Source organism: Callorhinchus milii, unplaced genomic scaffold, assembly GCF_018977255.1.
Source record: "Callorhinchus milii isolate IMCB2004 unplaced genomic scaffold, IMCB_Cmil_1.0 Scaffold28, whole genome shotgun sequence".
NCBI lineage: Eukaryota > Metazoa > Chordata > Chondrichthyes > Chimaeriformes > Callorhinchidae > Callorhinchus > Callorhinchus milii.
The window spans coordinates 2,207,735-2,229,556 of NW_024704769.1; the positions used below are offsets into that span (position 1 = coordinate 2,207,735).

Consider the following 21,822-nt stretch of genomic DNA (forward strand, 5'->3'; position numbering starts at 1 on the left):
ACCTCCCAGCCCCCACTCCACACCCCTTCGCTCCCCCCCCCCATATACATGGCCATAACTGCCGATTCTCACTTGAGGAAACCATCGCGAATTTCAGCCCGTCAGCAAATCGCTGAGATGCGCTGATGCGATGCGATGCGATGTGTTCATTGCGTCGAGTTATTAAATATGATTTTTTTTGTTGTTGTTCGGTTTGTTTCCCGGCGTGGCCTGGCTGGCCGCGTTGACCATAACTGGGAGGTAACGAATTGTTACCGAGTGGGAAACCGTTCCCGGTAACGTGTCTTGCGCTGTTATAGTTTGTTCCTTTTTTTAACCGGCTTACTGCCCACACGCAAACACACGCGCGCCCGCGCGCGCGCGCGAGAGAGAAAGACTCATTCACCGGGTCTGTGCCTTCGAATCACTGGCCCAAAGTCTGAGGCCATGCGGAATTGCGACTCACTGTTCATTTGGGGGCTACAAACTTAGAAGCAGGAGGAGGCCATTCAGCCCCTCGAGCCTGTTCCGCCATCCTATAAGATCATGGCTGATCTGTACCTCAAGTCCAATTACCTGCCCTTGCCCCGTATCCCTTGATACCCTGACCTCTCACAGTGTCCGTCTGTTTCTCAAACAAGTTTCACCCACAAATACACAGTCACTACACTTGACAGTATATGCTGTGAAGCGCTTTGAGATGTCTCAACGACGTGATTAGGTGCTATATCAAATGCCAGGATTATTATAATTATTATTATGATGATTAAGCCCCAGTGTCCTGCCCTAGCCACGCTTCCCGTAACCTCCTCCCAGCTGTTAACCTCTGTGGTTGCAATGGCAGACACCATTACTGATGTCTGTCCTGAAATCTTCAACCCCTGACCCTGTGCCCTCTTGTCCAGCTCCATGTCTGGGTGTATCTGAAACCCCTTTAAGCTCCTCAGTGAGCTCAAGTCATTGAATTGACTGAGATAATTGGGCAGAGAATCCTCCCCCTCGGCTCCTGGTAACCCCACAGCCTAAGCCCTAACTCACGGGGAGGGGGGTCCGAGCCGGACAAGCAGCGGCAAAGCTCGGCCAGACAGCGACATCAATGGCTGAGCTGTGTGTGGGTTTAGATGGTTAGACTCCAGCAGTTACCCCAACGCACACTCTGGGCTCCCCCTCAAGCCTTGGCTCTCACCAACCTGCGCCTAATACTCTCCGGAATTAGGTAAGCGAGGGGGCGTCCCTCCAGGGAGAGAGAGAGACAGAGACAGACGCGGAACAACAAGAGAAACATCAGCCTTGGGTTCTTAGAAGGAGCAGATGAGATGAAACCTGGTTCCGTGTCCTCCAAACACCAGAGAAGATCCATTCACAACACACACACAGTCACTACCTTAAAACCCTGTGAAGCTCTTTTGACACGTCTCAAGTTGAGAGGCTTATTAAACGTGAGGCTTATTAGGATTGAGGCACATTCTGCTGTGGAAAGCTCAGGGGTTGACCACAAGGTCCTTGGGTTCCCAGTCAGGCATCGCCATTCAGCCACAACCCAGCACGGGGTGTGATGGGGCAGACGCACAGACAAACGGACTGTTTTTGGCCGTTAGCGTTGAAATTCCTTCTCCGAAACCCAATAAAATGACATTCTGCAGCTTTCCCGCTCTGCCGTCCTGTCTTCATGTTTGTTTCTTCGTTGAAATCTTCACAGCTTCGACTTCAAGGCCCTCCACGGCCTTGACCCCTCCATACCTCTGTGACCCACGTTCCCCCCCGCCAAGCCTCTCTGCCCCATCCCACAGTCCCTTTGCCCCACTCCCTCCCTTGCCTCTTTCAAGGAACATCTCGGGACCCTCTCCGCGCCCCTCACGCCGCATCCCAGAAACCTGAGGCCAAGGAGGGGCTGGGGAGTTGGGGGGGGGGGGGGAGAGGAGAGAGGTGACCGTGGGTACGGTGGAAGAGGATGGTCTTCAGTGGCGAGATCCAGGGTTTCAAGGCGAGATTGGTGGTGATTGGGCGGCACGTGTCAAACACTGACATCTTGTGGTTAAGAAACATCAGCATTGCTGACTGGGTTGTGGGTGAGTCACACCATGACATCTATACCTCGCCCTACGCACAGGATAGCGTCTTGGGGGACAGTGAGGGGGAGGGTGGGGTTAGTTTGCGGGACAACTATTTACTGCGAGGTAAACAGACGTTTACGAATTAAGGAAACTTGCCCAACATTTCGCCCCGTTCGGGAGCCGAACCCCCAGGTTCTCGCTTGCGAGGCGAGTGCTCGACCCGCTGAGCGACTGGACCGTAACACACAGTCTTTTCACTCCGAGGCAGGGCCACGACACAGCAAACCAGGGTTATGCTCTGTTGTTTGAAGCAGATTGGCAGCTGTGTTGCGCTCGATTGCGAAACACAGTTCCCCACACTTCCTGGTGTCGCTCTGAGGTATCCTCCTGATGGGAAGATTGCAATAACACTTAGTACCTGGGGTTCCAATTCCCAAAAGGGGAAAAGTGGGGAAAGCAGGAGAGTTGCCACATGTTCCCATAATAGTGATTCCAATTGCCCCAAAGGAATTGAACAGTGTGAGTCTCACCAGGGAACGATGACGTGGGGGAGAGGGGTGCACTGACATCTGCTATTGTTGCTGCAGATCTAATGGGTGGGAGGGGGAGGTAAGTGGAGTCTTCTCAGGGTTGAAGTGGGAGCTTAACACCTGCTTCATCTTCAACCTTCCACCTGCCCAGTCTTTCTGGAAAGTAGTATCTACTGTGTGTAATGTCCTGTTGCTCAGCAGTTAGAGCACTCGTCTCACGAGCGAGAGGACTTGGGTTCAATACCCGGCGGGAGAGGGAGAGTGTGTGTGTGTGAGAGAGAGTGAGAGAGAGGGAGAGAGATATAGGGGGAGTGTGTGTTCCCACTTCAACTCTGAGTGGACCCCACTTAACTCCTAGAAACCTTCGGAAAGTTTCCTCACTCTCCACTCCGATGTTTCCACAGCAGTAATTAGGCACCCGGTTGTTAGTCAATTGGCAGATCACTTTCCAGTGGTAATAATCCCTTCAAAATAAAATAATAATTTAGTCACTCAATCCACGGCTGTTTGTGGGGACGCTGCTGTGCGCAATACACGTTTCGCCCACAAAATATTGTCAATTCAGTTTACAGTATATTCTGTGAAGCGCTTTGAGACGTCTTGAAGAGGTGATAAGGCGCTATATCAAATGCAAGGATTATTATTGTGTATTCTTTCCGTGTGTTTGCCCTGGCACCCACTTATCTCTCCAACCAGCTGTCTCCCCACACCACTTCCCTCTGCCTCGGATCGACTGGCTCCAACCTCCTCCTTGTCCCCTGGTCCCTCCGCCCCCACCATCAGCAGCGGCGCTTTCAGCCGATATGCCCCTTAACTGTGAACCTCTCGCCCTCCATCCCTCGCCTTGTGCCCTCTCTCTCATTTACAGGTTATGTTTAAAGACCATCCTCTTCGACCGTGCCTCTGGTCACCTTCCCCCTCCCTTGGCTCGGCATCGACACTGTTAAATGTTCTGAGACGCCGATCAGTGGGAAGCGGGTGGTGTAAATGCAAGTTGTTGTTGTTGTTGTTGTTCTCCTCCGAACTGTAACTAATAGCAGTGGGTATTCCTGCTCTGGTCCCCTGAGGTGTCTCTCTGCTCTATAAGTTCGGTACCCGGGAAAGCTCACTCTCAGTCGCAGACAATCTTCCAACGTCGCCGCTCGCAAACATGTTAAGAAAAGAAGCGATTTTCATTGTTAAATATATTTTTTATCCCATTTTCACCTTCATTGGTGTGTTTGGTAAGTCATTGTGAGTCGGTTGTCATTGCTGATTTCATTATCTTCCTGCAGCGAGAGACGATTAAAGACGTTTCTCAGATCATTTTATATATATAATAATTATATATATATACATACACATCGTTGGAGGTTTGGGTAACGTGTGAGCTGATGCTCGCTCTGATATCTTTACTGAAATCTGATACAAAATCCCTTGGCATCCAGTTGTTCAATACTTGTTCAAAACTGCATCAGAAGTTTTGCCTGATCACAGCCTCAGGCGCTATCAGTAGGACTGTGAGCTCCAACATCTGACCATGGAGTTTGACGCCACATTTGTCTGGTACATAGACAAACTCCTGTTGACACCCTAATTGTTATCATTATTAGTCGCTACCTGACGACTCAGGGCTTTGGCTGAAGGGTTCAAAGGAGCTGAGTCAGAAGAATCGCGGCTTCCAGCCACTTGTCTTCCCCCAAAGTCCTGCTGCTGAGCCAGGCTGGGATGGGGACCAGGTAGGTGAAGGATCTTTGGACCCATAGGCAGATGGTCAGGTGGTGTGGACCTGATCATTGACCAGGACCTGCTCGCTGTGACAGTCAGTATTTGCTCTGCAAATCTCGTCTGGGACGAGTTCATCTGTAGGGGATTTGCCCCCTGGTTTTTGGGGTCAGGGTACATTCCCCAATAGCCGCTTTGTGCTGAGTGCTGGGGGCACCTCACTGGATAGATAGCCTCACACAGCGGGTCTCTGACTGTCCATTGCTCTTTGTGGTAAATTGGAACATGTCAAAATCTGAACTTCAGGTGGAGTGAGGCCCGTGGACAGCACTGCTCTCTCCTTCCGTTCTCGGCTTCACCAATTACATGGCCTGGGAGTGGTGGTGTAGGGAGTGAGCAGTTGGCGAAATAAGTGGGATGAAGGCTGGTGAGGACTGGCCTGATAGGGGTACGGAGTTTCATGTGGGTGAATACGCAGGCCGCGGAGTTTTGGATCAGTTGGATTTTGTGGCTGGTGGAGCTGGGGAGCAAGCAATGGGGTGTTGGAAGGTGTACTTGTGCCACACGACCAGACAAATTACATTTCTACAGCACTCTGCAAACCAGAAGGATGTCCCATAGCATATTCCCATTGTGGATAGGCATCTGAGCTGAGTGGGAGAGCAAGTGACGTAGAGGACAAAGTATGAGTAAAAGCGCAGTCAAACAGTTAAGTTTTCTCCTTGACCGGCACTTGATCAATTCACATCTTCTAGACCCAAGGAGAGAGGAGAAGTGAGTCATTGAACGAAAGAGTAAAGCAGATGTGTTTGCTGGCCATGTGCTCAGTAATGTCAGTAACGTCTGTTTTATTCCTTAGTGAATGTTTTGGCCATTGCCGTCCTGCGCCGAGGGAAGTGTGGCCTCTCCAGGTGCACCTCTCGCTACCTGATGGCCATGGCAGCCTCGGACCTGATGGTGGTCATCACCGACTGTATATTATATGAATTACATCTGCTGTTTATGTCTAGCTTTCCGTACATCACGCCTGTGTGTATTTGTATAGAGTTGCTGATCCACTTTGCTCAGGACAGCTCCGTTTGGTTGACTGTGAGTTTCACCTTTGATCGTTTTATTGCCATTTGTTGTCTGAAGGTGAAAACGAGATATTGCACCGACAGAACAGCGACGGTGGTGATCACAGCCATTTATGTCATCAGCTGTTTCAAAAACATTCCCTGGTATTTCGCTTATAAACCTATGTATATAATCAACAATGTCCCATTGGAATGTGACTTTACACAAAGTTTCTATACTTCACCCGCCTGGTCGGCCTACAGTCTGATGGACACTATTTTAACTCCATGTGTTCCCTTCGTTGTTATTTTGCTGTTGAACGCTCTGACCACCAGACACATTTTAATGGCCAATAGAGTCCGCAGAGGGCTCCTGGGCCACAAGAGCGATGAGAACCAGACTGACCCGGAGATTGAGAACCGCAGGAATTCCATCATTTTACTCTTTACCATTTCTCTCAGTTTCATCACTTTGTGGCTGACAGATGTGGCGTTTTGGGTGTTTATTCGAGTCACCGGTTTTTATTTCAAAAATGACTATGATCCAGAATATATTTTCTTCGAAGTAGGATACATGCTTCTGATCATAAGTTCCAGCACCAACACGTGTATTTACACAGCTACGCAGAGTCAATTCAGAGCGGAGGTGAAAAAATTAATGCAATATCCACTGGTAACCGTTTTGAAATTATTTAAGCAATAAATTTACTATCAGGTGAGCAAACAGTCCGGTCAGTACAGTTACTGTTGATTAAAAGAACCCCTCCATAAGAATCTCATTGCCATTGCCCACCAACACCAACCCTCCTGATGTCAACTCGAGGTGACAGATACGTGTGTCAGCCGTTTGGCTGAGCTGAGTAACGCTCTCACCTCTGAGTACGATGGTTTGTGGGTTCAAACTCAACATCGGGTTGAAGCTGATGCTCCAAAGTGGTGCAATGTTTCAGGTGACAACACACAGTCACAACACTTTACAGTAAATCCTGTCACGAGCTCTGGGATGTCCTCCTGACATGAAAGGCAGTAAATGCAATGCTGATTATTATTATTATTATTATTATTATTATTATTATTATGATGATGATGTTTTTCTGCTGTCTCTGACTTTGCAAACACAAACATTGGGGTATATATTTTTGCGAAAATATTTAATTTAGAAACATTATAACCGACAGAACTGTTAGTTTATTCTCTGTCAGAAACGTGTGGGTGAATATTTTCAAACATTGCCTTATTGTGTAACCTTTGGTACAAGTAATACACAATAAAATTAATACTGAATTGATCAGCTCGGCTCCTCGTTGCTGTGTTACAAAGTGAATTAAAGCGCTCCTTTGGATGAGACATTAACCCGAGGTCCCGTCTGCCTGAACGGGTGAATGTTGGCGCTGTTTGAAAAGCGAAGGGAGCGTTTGACAGTGGCGTAGCCTGGCATTGTGGTCAGGGGAGGGGAGGTGGCAGAGTATCCGTGGGCACGATGGGAGAGGAAGGTCTTCCGACTGATCTGAAGGTGGTAATGGAAGGTGGAGACAATGAGGTTTGCCGATGTAGGGAAGTAGTGATTGAAAGCACAGCTGCCAATGGTGGAGCGGAGGAGAGGAGGGATGTGCAGGAGGCGAGAGACAGCTTTCCTGATGGGTGGGGGAGCAGAATAGGGTGTAAGCAGTCAGAGAGGTAGGAAGATGGATTGGATATGAATTGATTTGATTTGTAATTAAGTGCAAGAGTCTTGAAGGGGATCTTTTCTGCAAGAAGGAGCCAGTGGAGCCTGGAGAGGACTGGTGTGATGGGGGTGTCGAGTTTGATACAGATGAGAAAACTCTCTCCAGATCCTGGTCAACAATTCCCCAAAGTAAATTGGTGGTTCTCTTTGTGGCTCTGTATGTGGCATTGATGTCTCCTTCAGTCTCCACACAGTCGGCAGCCACGACACTTTTGACAAGAGGATCGTAGAATTATACAGCGCAGAAGGAGGCCATTCGGCCCATCGTGTCTGTGCCGGCTCTTTGTAAGAGTTGTTCAAATTAATCCCACTCCCCCGCGCTCTCCCCGTAGCCCTGCAAACTTGTCCTCCCCAAATAATTATCTACTTCTCTCTTGAAAATTGTTATTGAATCGGCTTCCACCAGCCTTTTAGGCAATGCATTCCCGATCCCAACAACTCGCTGGAGACCGTAATCCGGGACAAAATAAATCTCTACTGAGAGGAACACGAGGTAATTAGAGACAGCCAACATGGATTTGCTAAAGGCAAATCTTGCCTAATAAATGTAATAGAATTTTTTGAAGAGGTGACTGCGAGGGTTGATGTGGAAATGCAATGGACATTATTTACATGGATTTTAAAATGGCTTTTGACACAAAAGAGCATAAGAGGTTAATAAAAAACTGGAGGCCCACAGTATTAAGGGGACAGTAGCCGTTTGGATTAGGAACTGACTGAGTGACAGAATGCAGAGGGTGGTGGTTAATGGGTGTTTCTCGCAATGGAAGGAGGTGTGCAGCGGTGTCCCCCAGGGATCGGTATTGGGACCACTGCTCTTTCTAATATATATTAATGATCTGGACTTGGGCAGAGAGAGCACTATTTCCAAGTTTGCAGATGATACCCAGTTAGGTCGGGTAGTAAATAGTGAAGAAGATTGTGACAACAACAACAACAACAACAACAACAAGATTCCATTTATAGAGCGCCTTTCACGTCAGGAGGACGTCCCAAGGCGCTGCACAGTTGGGTCATGACCCGAGCAGGAGGGAAATGGTCAGGGTGAGGGGACGGAAGGGAGGGAGAGAGGAGGGGGGAAATGGTCAGGGTGAGGGGAGGGAAGGGAGGGAGCGAGGAGGAGGAAGAGAGTCGAGAGGGAGCTGAAGGCACGGTCAAAGAGAAAGGTTTTGAGACCGGCCTTGAAGGAGGAAAGGGAGGAAGCGGCGAAGGCACTGGGGATGGAGTTCCAGAGCCTCGGGCTGAGAGGCTGAAGGCCCGACCACCGATAGTAGGGCGGTTGGGGCGGGGGACATGGAGCAGACCGGAGCCAGAGGAACGGAGGGTACGGGCAGGTAGGTAGGGGATAGTAGGTTGGAGAGGTAGGAGGGAGCAAGGCCGTGAATGGCCTTGTAGGTGAGGATGAGGATCTTGAAATCAATCCTCTGGGGGATGGGGAGCCAGTGGAGGCGAGCGAGGGTGGGAGTGATGTGGTCCGAAGCCTGGTGCGGGACAGTACACGAGCTGCAGAGTTCTGAATGACCTGCAGCTTGTGGAGGGAGGTGGCGGGAAGGCCGGCGAGGAGAGAGTTCCCATAGTCCAGCCTTGAGGTGACAAAGGCGTGAACCAGGGTTTCAGCAGCGTGAGGGGTGAGGTAGTGCCGTAATCTGGCGATATTCCGGAGGTGATGGAAGGCGGTGCCAGTTGTGGTGCGGATGTGAGGGAGAAAGGACAGCTCAGGGTCGAACAAAACGCCGAGGTTCCTGACTGGCTTTGAGAGGTGGAGAGTGCAGCCTTGGATGCTGACGGACTGCAGGCAGACATACCCAGAATGGTGGAATGGGCTGACATGTGGCTTATGGATTTCAATGTGGATAAGTGTGAGATGATACACTTAGGAAGGAAAAATTATAGGAGGCAATATAGGCTTGGAGCTCAATCTTAAGGGGGGTGAACGTACAGAGAGATCTGGGTGTTCAAGTAAGCGATTCATTGAAGGTGGCAGAGCAGGTAAATAGGGCAGTAAAAAGGGCATTTGGTGTCCTGAGCTTCATTAGTAGGGCACAGAGTATAAGAGTAGGGGTTATGCTTAATCTGTACAAAACACTGGTTAGGCCTCAGCTGGAGTACTGCGTCCAGTTCTGGGCACCTTACCTCAGGAAGGATATTAAGGCACTGGAAAGGGTGCAGAGGAGATTCACGAGAATGATACCAGGAATGGGGAACCTTAGCTATGAGGACAGTGGAGAAGTTAGGACTTTTCCCATTAGAGCAGAGAAGGTTACGCGGGGACCTGATGGAGGTCTTCAAGATCATGAAAGGTTTCGACAGGCGAGATAGGGAAAGCTGTTTCCGCTGGTAGGTGTGTCTGTGACAGTCTGTCACAGTCTTAAGATATCTACCAAAAGAAGCAGAAGGGAAGGTTAGAAGAAATGTTTTCACTCAGCGAGTTGTTGGAATTTGGGATGATCCGCCCAAAAGGGCAGTGAAGTCCGATTCAATAACAGCTTTTAAGAGAGAACTGGACAGGTATCGGGGGAGGACGGGTTTGCAGGGTTATGGGGAGAAAGCTGTTGAGTGGGGTTAATAAAAGTCAGTTGCTCTGTCAAACAGCCGCACAGACTCGATGGGCCGAATGGCCTCCTTCTGTGTCGTAACATTCTATGATTCTGTGATGACACTTTAGAGAAGAGGATCATAGAATACACAGCACAGAAGGAGGCCATTCGGCCCATCGTGTCTGTGCCGGCTCTTTGTAAGAGTTGTTCAAATTAATCCCACTCCCCCGCGCTCTCCCCATAGCCCTACAAACTTGTCCTCCCCAAATAATTATCTACTTCTCTCTTAAAACTTGTTATTGAATCGGCTTCCACCAGCCTTTTAGGCAATGCATTCCCGATCCCAACAACTCGCTGTGTGAAAACATTTCTTCTCCCCTCTGTTTATTTTGACAACTATTTTAACTCTGTGTCCTCTGGTTACTGACCCACCCGCCAGTGGAAATAATTTCTCCTGGTTCACCCTCTCAAAGACCCTCATAATTTTGAACACTTTTTCAATATTATATCCTGTGGACCTTTGTCAGATACCTCCTAACATGACATATGAGGGTATTTGACAGCGTGAACACGGAGACTGCAGCAGACAGCAAAGAGCCACAAAGAGAACGACCAATTTACTTTGGGGAATTGTTGACCAGGATCCGGAGAGAGTTTTCTCATCTGTATCAAACTCCACACCCCCATCACACCAGTCCTCTCCAGGCTCCACTGGCTCCTTCTTGCAGCAAAGATCCCCTTCAAGACTCTTGCACTTAATTACAAATCAAATCAATTCATATCCAATCCATCTTCCTACCTCTCTGACTGCTTACACCCTATTCTGCTCCCCCACCCATCAGGAAAGCTGTCTCTCGCCTCCTGCACATCCCTCCTCTCCTCCGCTCCACCATTGGCAGCTGTGCTTTCAATCACTACTTCCCTACATCGGCAAACCTCATTGTCTCCACCTTCCATTACCACCTTCAGATCAGTCGGAAGACCTTCCTCTCCCATCGTGCCCACGGATACTCTGCCACCTCCCCTCCCCTGACCACAATGCCAGGCTACGCCACTGTCAAACGCTCCCTTCGCTTTTCAAACAGCGCCAACATTCACCCGTTCAGGCAGACGGGACCTCGGGTTAATGTCTCATCCAAAGGAGCGCTTTAATTCACTTTGTAACACAGCAACGAGGAGCCGAGCTGATCAATTCAGTATTAATTTTATTGTGTATTACTTGTACCAAAGGTTACACAATAAGGCAATGTTTGAAAATATTCACCCACACGTTTCTGACAGAGAATAAACTAACAGTTCTGTCGGTTATAATGTTTCTAAAGTAAATATTTTCGCAAAAATATATACCCCAATATTTGTGTTTGCAAAGTCAGAGACAGCAGAAAAACATCATCATAATAATAATAATAATAATAATAATCAGCATTGCATTTACAAAACATTCACTAAGGAATAAAACAGACGTTACTGACATTACTGAGCACATGGCCAGCAAACACATCTGCTTTACTCTTTCGTTCAATGACTCACTTCTCCTCTCTCCTTGGGTCTAGAAGATGTGAATTGATCAAGTGCCGGTCAAGGAGAAAACTTAACTGTTTGACTGCGCTTTTACTCATACCTTTCCCTCTACGCCACTTGCTCTCCCACTCAGCTCAGATGCCTATCCACAATGGGAATATGCTATGGGACATCCTTCTGGTTTGCAGAGTGCTGTAGAAATGTAATTTGTCTGGTCGTGTGGCACAAGTTCACCTTCCAACACCCCATTGCTTGCTTCCCAGCTCCACCAGCCACAAAATCCAACTGATCCAAAACTCCGCCGCCTGCGTATTCACCCACATGAAACTCCGTACCCCTATCAGGCCAGTCCTCACCAGCCTTCATCCCACTTATTTCGCCAACTGCTCACTCCCTACACCACCACTCCCAGGCCATGTAATTGGTGAAGCCGAGAACGGAAGGAGAGAGCAGTGCTGTCCACGGGCCTCACTCCACCTGAAGTTCGGATTTTGACATGTTCCAATTTACCACAAAGAGCAATGGACAGTCAGAGACCCGCTGTGTGAGGCTATCTATCCAGTGAGGTGCCCCCAGCACTCAGCACAAAGCGGCTATTGGGGAATGTACCCTGACCCCAAAAAACAGGGGGCAAATCCCCTAAAGATGAACTCGTCCCAGACGAGATTTGCAGAGCAAATATTGACTGTCACAGCGAGCAGGTCCTGGTCAATGATCAGGTCCACACCACCTGACCATCTGCTTATGGGTCCAAAGATCCTTCACCTACCTGGTCCCCATCCCAGCCTGGCTCAGCAGCAGGACTTTGGGGGAAGACAAGTGGCTGGAAGCCGCGATTCTTCTGACTCAGCTCCTTTGAACCCTTCAGCCAAAGCCCTGAGTCGTCAGGTAGCGACTAATAATGATAACAATTAGGGTGTCAACAGGAGTTTGTCTATGTACCAGACAAATGTGGCGTCAAACTCCATGGTCAGATGTTGGAGCTCACAGTCCTACTGATAGCGCCTGAGGCTGTGATCAGGCAAAACTTCTGATGCAGTTTTGAACAAGTATTGAACAACTGGATGCCAAGGGATTTTGTATCAGATTTCAGTAAAGATATCAGAGCGAGCATCAGCTCACACGTTACCCAAACCTCCAACGATGTGTATGTATATATATATAATTATTATATATATAAAATGATCTGAGAAACGTCTTTAATCGTCTCTCGCTGCAGGAAGATAATGAAATCAGCAATGACAACCGACTCACAATGACTTACCAAACACACCAATGAAGGTGAAAATGGGATAAAAAATATATTTAACAATGAAAATCGCTTCTTTTCTTAACATGTTTGCGAGCGGCGACGTTGGAAGATTGTCTGCGACTGAGAGTGAGCTTTCCCGGGTACCGAACTTATAGAGCAGAGAGACACCTCAGGGGACCAGAGCAGGAATACCCACTGCTATTAGTTACAGTTCGGAGGAGAACAACAACAACAACAACAACTTGCATTTACACCACCCGCTTCCCACTGATCGGCGTCTCAGAACATTTAACAGTGTCGATGCCGAGCCAAGGGAGGGGGAAGGTGACCAGAGGCACGGTCGAAGAGGAAGGTCTTTAAACATAACCTGTAAATGAGAGAGAGGGCACAAGGCGAGGGATGGAGGGCGAGAGGTTTACAGTTAAGGGGCATATCGGCTGAAAGCGCCGCTGCTGACGGTGGGGGCGGAGGGACCAGGGGACAAGGAGGAGGTTGGAGCCAGTCGATCCGAGGCAGAGGGAAGTGGTGTGGGGAGACAGCTGGTTGGAGAGATAAGTGGGTGCCAGGGCAAACACATGGAAAGAATACACAATAATAATCCTTGCATTTGATATAGCGCCTTATCACCTCTTCAAGACGTCTCAAAGCGCTTCACAGAATATACTGTAAACTGAATTGACAATATTTTGTGGGCGAAACGTGTATTGCGCACAGCAGCGTCCCCACAAACAGCCGTGGATTGAGTGACTAAATTATTATTTTATTTCGAAGGGATTATTACCACTGGAAAGTGATCTGCCAATTGACTAACAACCTAACAGCCTAATTACTGCTGTGGAAACATCGGAGCGGAGAGTGAGGAAACTTTCCGAAGGTTTCTAGGAGTTAAGTGGGGTCCACTCAGAGGTGAAGTGGGAGCACACACTCCCCCTATATCTCTCTCCCTCTCTCTCACTCTCTCTCTCACACACACACTCTCCCTCTCCCGCCGGGTATTGAACCCAAGTCCTCTCGCTCGTGAGACGAGTGCTCTAACTGCTGAGCAACAGGACATTACACACAGTAGATACTACTTTCCAGAAAGACTGGGCAGGTGGAAGGTTGAAGATGAAGCAGGTGTTAAGCTCCCACTTCAACCCTGAGAAGACTCCACTTACCTCCCCCTCCCACCCATTAGATCTGCAGCAACAATAGCAGATGTCAGTGCACCCCTCTCCCCCACGTCATCGTTCCCTGGTGAGACTCACACTGTTCAATTCCTTTGGGGCAATTGGAATCACTATTATGGGAACATGTGGCAACTCTCCTGCTTTCCCCACTTTTCCCCTTTTGGGAATTGGAACCCCAGGTACTAAGTGTTATTGCAATCTTCCCATCAGGAGGATACCTCAGAGCGACACCAGGAAGTGTAGGGAACTGTGTTTCGCAAGCGAGCGCAACTGTAAGGTTATATTTGTGATGTTTTTAAAGCTTTTAATTAATTATTACGTACGTTTAGAATGTAACTACCCACAATCCTACCCACAATGACATTACATTGCTCTTTTCAAAGAGCCGGCACAAACCCGATGGGCCGAATGGCCTCTTTTTGTACCTTACGATTCTGTGAATCCTGTAGCTCAGTGGTTAGAGCACTCGCCAGGAGGGCGAAACCTTGGGCAAGTTTCCTTACCCCACACCCCAAATAATAACCCTTCTAGAAAATAATAGTTTGGTCATTTGCAATCCACGACTGCTTGTGGGACGCTGCTTTGTGCAATTGGCCGCCGCGTTTCGCTCACAAATATACGGTCAATTCACTTCATGGCATATTCTGTGAAGCGCTTTGAGACGTCGAGAAGACGTGAAAAGCGTCATATCAACTGCAAGGATTATTATTGTTAATATATATACACAATTTCAGTTATGAAGCGGATCACAACAAGTCTACCTATATCAAATGCAAGGATTATTATTATATTAATCCTTAAATAAGCTTGCTTTGATTTAATGACTAGTTTAGCAGGGATTAAAAGTAGCTTCGCTGGACTGGTTAAGGTCAGCTTCTTATTAATTTATTAACTCTTATTAATTCTTGTTAAACCTGTATGCTGATGCGATAAGATAATATCATCATTAATCCGGAGACTGTCACTGCTTGGGCGTTAATAAAGACCTTTTCTTTGAATCTTTGTGTCGACTCCCAATGAGTAAACTGGGGCTCGGCAAACCTTGCACAACGCAACAGCCAATTTGCTTTAAACAGTCGAGCATTGCATGTCTCCGTAAAGATTCCACGTGTCCAGTTGGTTGTCTTGTGATGGCCAGTTGGGTTGTCGGTTTGTGGCCCTGCCTCTGTGATTGTGGGTGAAAGCCCCACATGGGAACCTTGGACACACAATGTCCTGTAGTTCGGTGGTTAGAGCACTCGCCTCACAAGCGAGAACCTGGGTTACCCCGCACTAAAAAAACATTTGACATCACACCAGGCTTAACTGGCTCCCTATTGCCGAACAGATCAATTTCGGGATCCTCACATTCATTTCCAAATCATTTCACGCCCTGGAACCTCCCTGCCTTAAATGGAAAGGGATTCAGACTAAAGTCACGTACCAATATGCAAGGACAGTATTGTGTGCACCCGAGAGACACGTTACACCTATGACGGAAAGTTAATTTGTTTGCCGAAACCAAGCTTTTGAGTCACACCCTTACATTTCAGACAGAATCCATAAAATTGCTCCTGTCCCAATTTTTCCTACTTATTTTCCTACTCAAATACAAAATATACGGTCTGAAGAACAATTGCCGTAAAAGATTTCATACCAAACTTCAGATTTCCACTCTGACTGCTGGCGTTGACTTCAACTCAATTGAGGAGTTGATGAGTATCTCCAAAGAAAAGTGGAGCAAAAGGTTGAAGAAATATTAACTAACGCTGTTTACAACAATAACCCTAAGTCTGGCCTTTGACCAAGAACCGTTCCCGTTCAGTCACCAGAGCCATTTTTCACTTTATCTGGAGATCCGTTATGGATGGTGTCTGCAGAGCCACAAGACTCCAGATATAGGGCGGGGAGGGAAGGGAGTCCCAGATATAGCCTGGATTCTCATGGCCACTGTCATGTGCAGCTGTGTGAGGAGATGCCTGGATGTGGGCTATATGTATGGTTCTGGGTACGTGTTGGGCTTCTAACTGTATCCAGGGTTAAGAAGGATGGGGCTGGCAACATACCTTCGGGTTGGAGTGTCCCGAGGTATTTAGCCAAAATAGAAAGATCCCTGTCCAAGAACACTGTAGATCTCCATAGGATCAGCCAGAGTCAGCGCAGGAGGGCGACTGACAGCCAGACTTGAGAGAATATCTGGTCACTGAACCTATCCAACAAACACCAGGACGTGGCCTGGATGACAGTCAAAGGAGCCCCCCCACCACACCCCAGGGGTGTTTATGCTCAAGAGCGGCTTGGGCCTGATTACACGCTGCCCTCGGGAGAGTTGCTGAAGTGAGGAGAGTGTGGAGCACCGCTTCCTGCCGGGCACATACGCCAAGGAGGGGCGGGAAAGGACACCGGTTTTGGCCCCGGGAAGTCCGCGCTCTCGCGGCAGCCCGTGCTGTACGGTCTCTTCCTGGGGATGCACAGAGAGACCGACTGCGCTGGAGGTTCATCGACTCGGTGATGGAAGGGAAGCCCTTTTGGGGCCTCCCCCAAACCGGGATGGTCTCCGGGCACGGAGACGGGTCGGCAAAGGCTGCTGCAGCCGAGAACAGGCCAGAGAGAGAGAGAGAGAGAGAGTCAGTGGTGGGGGGGTGGGTGGGAGGGGGGTTGGAAAAAGACTCTCCTGTAAAAGGAGGGAGAAACGGATTGGGAGTGGTGACCTGCCATCCGGGAAGGGAAGGAAGTCAGCGCTGGGAATAGCCCAAAGTTCTGGTCCCTGTAAATAAAGGTGGCAGAATACAAGGGGTGGGGGGGGGGGGGTGGGGGGGGTGGGGGGGGGGGCGGGGGTTAGGTTGAGGCTGTTAGGGTTCGGGTGGTCCCTGTAAAGCGAATTGAGTGCACATTTGTGGGCGAAACACGGCAGCCAATTGCGCACAGCGGCGTCTCCCGCACCAACAGTTATTTTATTGTGTTTATTTTAATCGGAATTATTTCAGTCACGGTACAATAAAAGAATACCGCCGTTATTTTAACGATTTAATCGCTTTCGATTCCTTTCTCTTTTCAAATGAACCAACTACTCGGGGAACAAAAGGGCAGAGCCGTCTGCGACCTGTCACAGTTTTCAAAGGCGTTTTTTTTGGGTTCGTTTTCGCACCCGCGTTTCTGCGAAGGGGTTCGTTTTGATGTGAATATCATGACGGGGAAAGTTGAGTACATTGTTTTTAATATATAGACACCAAACAAATATGTATTTGTTCCCCAAAAAAAGTTGAGCTGGAATAAAAGAGGGTTCTACACATTGTTTGTTGAGAACATAACAGACTCCCCCCACCCACCCCCCCACCACCACTCTCACACCTCTCAAGCCCCACGTTCTCACCGCTATTCCCCGCCCGTCCGCCCCAACTCCTCACCACCCGCCACCGCAAAGTAGAGCAATTGTTTGTGCAACAGGGTGTTGATGAAGAGCGACAACCCCAAGTCTTTCCGCTCTCTCTCTCTCTCTCTTTCTTTCTTTCTCTTAGCCCGTCTCTCTCTCAATCAGTCACTCTCTCTTTTTCTCCAAGCGTCTCTCACTTTCTCTCCGTCTCTCCGTCTCTCGCCGTCGCTCATTCTTTCTCTCTGCCCCTCACTTAGTCAGTCAGTCCGTCTCTCTCTCTCTCGCTCTCTCTCTCTCAGTCTCTCTGCCATCTGTCTCTGCTCATTACCCCCCTCGAGCCGCAACTCGTTTCAGACGTGTTGACCAGGTCTGACTCACTGCATTTGAACTTCCTGTTGCTCTGCTTCCTTCAAGGGTACAGGAAATTCGGAAAAAAACTCTCAAATAATCCTCAAGTAAGTGTTTGATTCTTTCTCCAACGTTTGACCGGCGGACGTGCGGATGGTAAGTGTGGAAGGAACTTTACTGTGTCTCTCACCCTGACCTGGGAGTGTGGAATCGTAGAATTGCAGAATTCTACAGCACACTCGGCCCATCCCGTCTGTGCAGGTTATTTAAAAAGAACTATCTAAATCAACCCCACTCCCCCGCGCTCCCCCCATAGCCCTAATAAACCCCACTCCCCCGCGCTCCCCCATAACCCCTAATAAACCCCACTCCCCCGCGCTCTCCCCATAACCCCTAATAAACCCCACTCCCCCGCGCTCCCCCCATAGCCCTAATAAACCCCACTCCCCCGCGCTCCCCCCATAACCCCTAATAAACCCCACTCCCCCGCGCTCCCCCCATAAACCCTAATAAACCCCACTCCCCCGCGCTCCCCCCATAGCCCTAATAAACCCCACTCCCTCCCTATAGCCCTAATAAGCCCCACTCCCCCCCATAGCCCTAATAAACCCCACTCCCCCACTCTCTCCCATAGCCCTGATCAACCCCACTCCCCACTCTCTCCCCATAGCCCTGATCAACCCCACTCCCCCGCTCTCTCCCCATAGCCCTGCAAATAATTATCTACTTCTCTCTTAAAAGTTCCCACCAGCCTTTCAGGCAATGCATTCCTTAACCTAACAACTCGCTGTGTGAACAAATTTCTCCTCCACTCGCCTCCGTTTCTTTTAACAGCTATTTTAAATCGGTGTCCTCGGATTACCAACCCAGACCCCCGCCAATGGGAATAGTTTCCTCACTCCCTTCGCCTCACCCCCCTCTCATCCTATTTTCAGGTCTGGGCTGAAGACCATTCTTTTCGACCGCGCCTTTGGTCACCTTTCCCCCCCTCCCCCCGGCTCGGCCCCGGGATCCCTTACTGTGAAGCGCTCTGAGATGCCGTCCGGCGCGGAGGTCGCTATATAAATCGAAGTTGTTGTTGTTGTTTCTCCTTGTTCACCCTATCGAATCCCATTCTATTCGATATATTAAACTTCTATTAAGCTCCTCTTAACCTTCACTGCTCCAAGGAGAATAATCCCGGTTTCTCTCGCCTCTCCTGATAACTGAAGTCCCTCATTCCTGGTACCATCCTGGTCAATCTCCATCGCACCCTCTCCAATGCTTTGACATCCTTCCTAAAGTGTGGAGCCCAGAACTCAACACCGTCTCTCGCTGAGGCCTAACCAGTGTTTTATAAATACTGGTTATAAAACTGATTTTATGGACGGACAGCCGTAGAGGGAGCTTTACTGTGTCTCTAGCCCTGACCTGGGAGTGTGGACGCACAGTCTATGGATACTTCGGGTGTCAGGGAATGGATTGAGGTGTGAGAGGGAGATAGTTGAGACGTTTTGCTGTCAAGTGATGGATTGACGATGTTTGTGGTGTGTTTGGGTTGCAGTGAGGATGGAGTGGATATTTGGATGGACGCTGGCGTTGACCTGTTTCCAGCTGACTGAGGGAGAAGTGGTGGCCACATTCCAGGGGAGATGCGAGGGCTTTTTCCGTGGAGGGAAAGAACCTGCTGGGTTTAGGAACGAGGCAACACTACAGATCTGCCAGCAGTACAAGGGCAGAGCACGTTTTGCTACCCTTTACAATTCCAACCTGCGTCTCCCTGTCTACTCTGCCTACCTCCTCCATCCTCATGGTATGAGCGCCAGAGAGGATTCGTGGCTCATCGAACCCCAGGTCAGTCTCTCTCTCTCTCTCTCTCCCTCCATCTCTTCCCCTCTACTCTCTTGACTCTCTTCTTAGTACGTGAGCCAGTCCGGCTCAGTCGCCGTGCGTCAAACCTGGCTCAACTCCTGGCTCAGTCGCAGAATCCTAGAACTGTACAGCACAGAAGGAGGTCATTCGGCCCATCGTGTCTGTGCTGACTCTTTGAAAAGAGCTTCCAATTCTATCCTACTCCCCCACTCTCTCCCCATAGCCCTGCAAACCGGTCCTTCCCAAATAATTATCTACTGAGGTCTAACCAGTGTTTTATAAAGGCTCATCGTAACTTCCTGACTTTTGTATTCTACGGCCCTATTTATAGTCCGTCGCTGTACGTCTTGAATGACACGATAGGCTGATATATCAAATGCAAGAATTATGACCATTATTTTTGGAGAGAACAAGATAGACTGCGACAGAGAGAGAGTGTGTGTGTGATAGAGAGAATTAGAAATACTGAGAGAGAGAGAGAGAGAGAGAGAGAGAGAGAAAATGAAACAGATCGGAAAAGGGAACGTGAGAGAACGAAACAGACTGCAACAGAGAGGACGGAAAATACTGCTGATGCTTTGAGACGTCTCGAAGACGTGATAAGGCAATATATCAAATGCAAGACATTATTATTATTATTATTATTATTATTATTATTATAATCTCGCTCAGTCTCTTTCTCTCAGTCTCTATATCCGATTCTCTCAGTCTCTCTCTCTCTCTCTCTCTCTCTCTCTCACTTACTGCCTCTCAGTCTCCCTCTGTTTCTGCCTGTGGTTCTCTCAGGCTCTCTCTCACTCTCTTGCTCTTCGTATTATTATTATTATCAATAAATATTGCTGCGTTTTCCCACAAATAGTCACTACACTTTACAGTATAGTCCGTGAAGCGCTTTGAGACAAATATTATTATTATTATTCATTAATCTGAGCCGCTGCAGGACTCCTCACCTCTCTTCTCTCCTCTCGCTCGCTCACTCTCCACGTCCCACTCCAATGCCTTCCTCGCTGCTCTCACCAGCTCCACTCCCGACAAATAATAATAATCCTTCCGTTGGATGTCGCGCCCCTATCACGTCTTCGAGACGTCTCAATGCGCTTCACAGGATACACTGTAAAGTGAATTGACTGTGTGTACGTGGAGTTCTATAGCTCAATGGTTGGAGCACTTGTGCAAGAGGACTTGCGCATGATTCCCGGCAAAATGTTGGGCAAATTACCGTAACCCATCACCCCAGTCCTCGCCAGGTTCCACTGGCTCCCTATTGCACACTATACTCTGTACCCCCATCACCCCAGTCCTCTCTCACACTCGCTCTCTCACACACTCACGCTCTCTCACACACTCGTGCTCTCTCACACACTCGCTCTCTCTCACACACTCGCGCTCTCTCACACACTCGCGCTCTCTCTCACACGCTCGCGCTCTCTCTCACACACTCGCTCTCTCTCACACACTCGCGCTCTCTCTCACACACGCACACACTCGCGCTCTCTCTCACACACTCGCGCTCTCTCACACACTCGCGCTCTCTCACACACTCGCGCTCTCTCACACACACTCGCACTCTCTCTCACACACTCGCGCTCTCTCACACACTCGCTCTCACTTCACTGTCTCTATACAAGTACAAGTTGCTGTTTCCGACCAGATCACAAACCGCAGTTGGCCGGCTGACATGCAGACGCCTGGTCAACTGAGCCGGGAAATCAGACAGAGTTCCCGGACGGTGAAGGCCAGACTGGGAAAGTCTCAGGCTCTGGAGGAGGATTACAAAGGAGATCCCTACGACCGGGGACACCTGAACCCCGTGGCCCACCAGGCGGGAACCAACCGTGAGGCCACCTTCACCCTCACCAACGTGGCGCCCATGCACCGAACCCTGAACCGCGGGTCATGGCGTGTGTGCGAGGAGCAGCTGAGGGACTTGTCCTCTTCTCTCTGCCCCCCCGGGGTACCCGTCTACGTCCTGACCGGGACCTCCCCGCCTTTCTTGGGGAAGATCCCGGTGACGAGCCCTGGGCGGGTGTCCGTGCCCCGCTACGTGTGGTCTTCCCTCTTCTGCAAACTCAACGCGTCCTCCTCGTTCTCTCTGGCCCACGTCGGAGACAACGAGCTTCACACCGTATCGAGCATGAAGGTCTCTGAGCTCGAGACGTTGCTGGCTCTCCACTACGGACGGCGTATCTCACTCTACCCCAACTCAGCTCCGAGCTGGAGCCCACATTGGTTCCTTCCTCTTCTCCTTAATCTTCTAGTGAATCAATAATGACTGACTCCCCCAAGTCTCTCTCCCTCTCCCTCTCACACCCACTCCACCCTCTGACTCTCTCTCTCTCCCTCTCACCCTCACTCCATCCTCTGACTTGAAGGAGTGTGGGGACAGGACAGGGCATTGGGGCTGAACCGACAACTCACTCTGAGAGCTGGAGCAAACTCCATGGGCCGAATGGCCTCCTTCCAACCTGGACATTTCTGCTATTCCACAGAAAGCATAGAATTAAAATCTTTACGCAGCAGAGTTTCAGATATTCTGAAGTTGGGGCCACGGTCACTCATCAGATGGACTTGTTGTGATCCGCTTCATAACTGAAATTGTGTATATATATTAACAATAATAATCCTTGCAGTTGATATGACGCTTTTCACGTCTTCTCGATGTCTCAAAGCCCTTCACAGAATATGCTGTAACATGAATTGACCGTGTGTTTGCGGGCGAAAGGCAGCAGACAATTGACACACTC

At 49.2% G+C, this 21,822-nt stretch overlaps 1 protein-coding gene across 2 annotated transcripts; it reads left to right on the forward strand.

Annotated features, from left to right (window-relative positions):
• Positions 1-17,154: 17,154 nt before the first annotated feature.
• On the forward strand, positions 17,155-21,407 carry LOC103190853 (endonuclease domain-containing 1 protein-like). 2 transcript variants are annotated; one of them, XM_042344501.1, is made up of 3 exons: positions 17,155-17,334; positions 18,771-19,060; positions 20,730-21,407. In XM_042344501.1, coding segments are annotated over exons 1-3 (909 nt in total). In that variant the 5' UTR covers positions 17,155-17,333; the 3' UTR covers positions 21,348-21,407. The 2 variants fall into 2 exon arrangements, with proteins under 2 accessions (XP_042200435.1, XP_007909942.2); XM_007911751.2 differs by having other exon boundaries at positions 17,321-17,383.
• The last annotated feature ends 415 nt before the right edge of the window (positions 21,408-21,822 follow it).

Coding starts and splice junctions, on each gene's coding strand:
- LOC103190853 (XM_042344501.1), top strand. Junction 19,061..20,729: donor CGTGGCTCATCGAACCCCAG/GTCAGTCTCTCT, acceptor GTTTCCGACCAG/ATCACAAACCGCAGTTGGCC.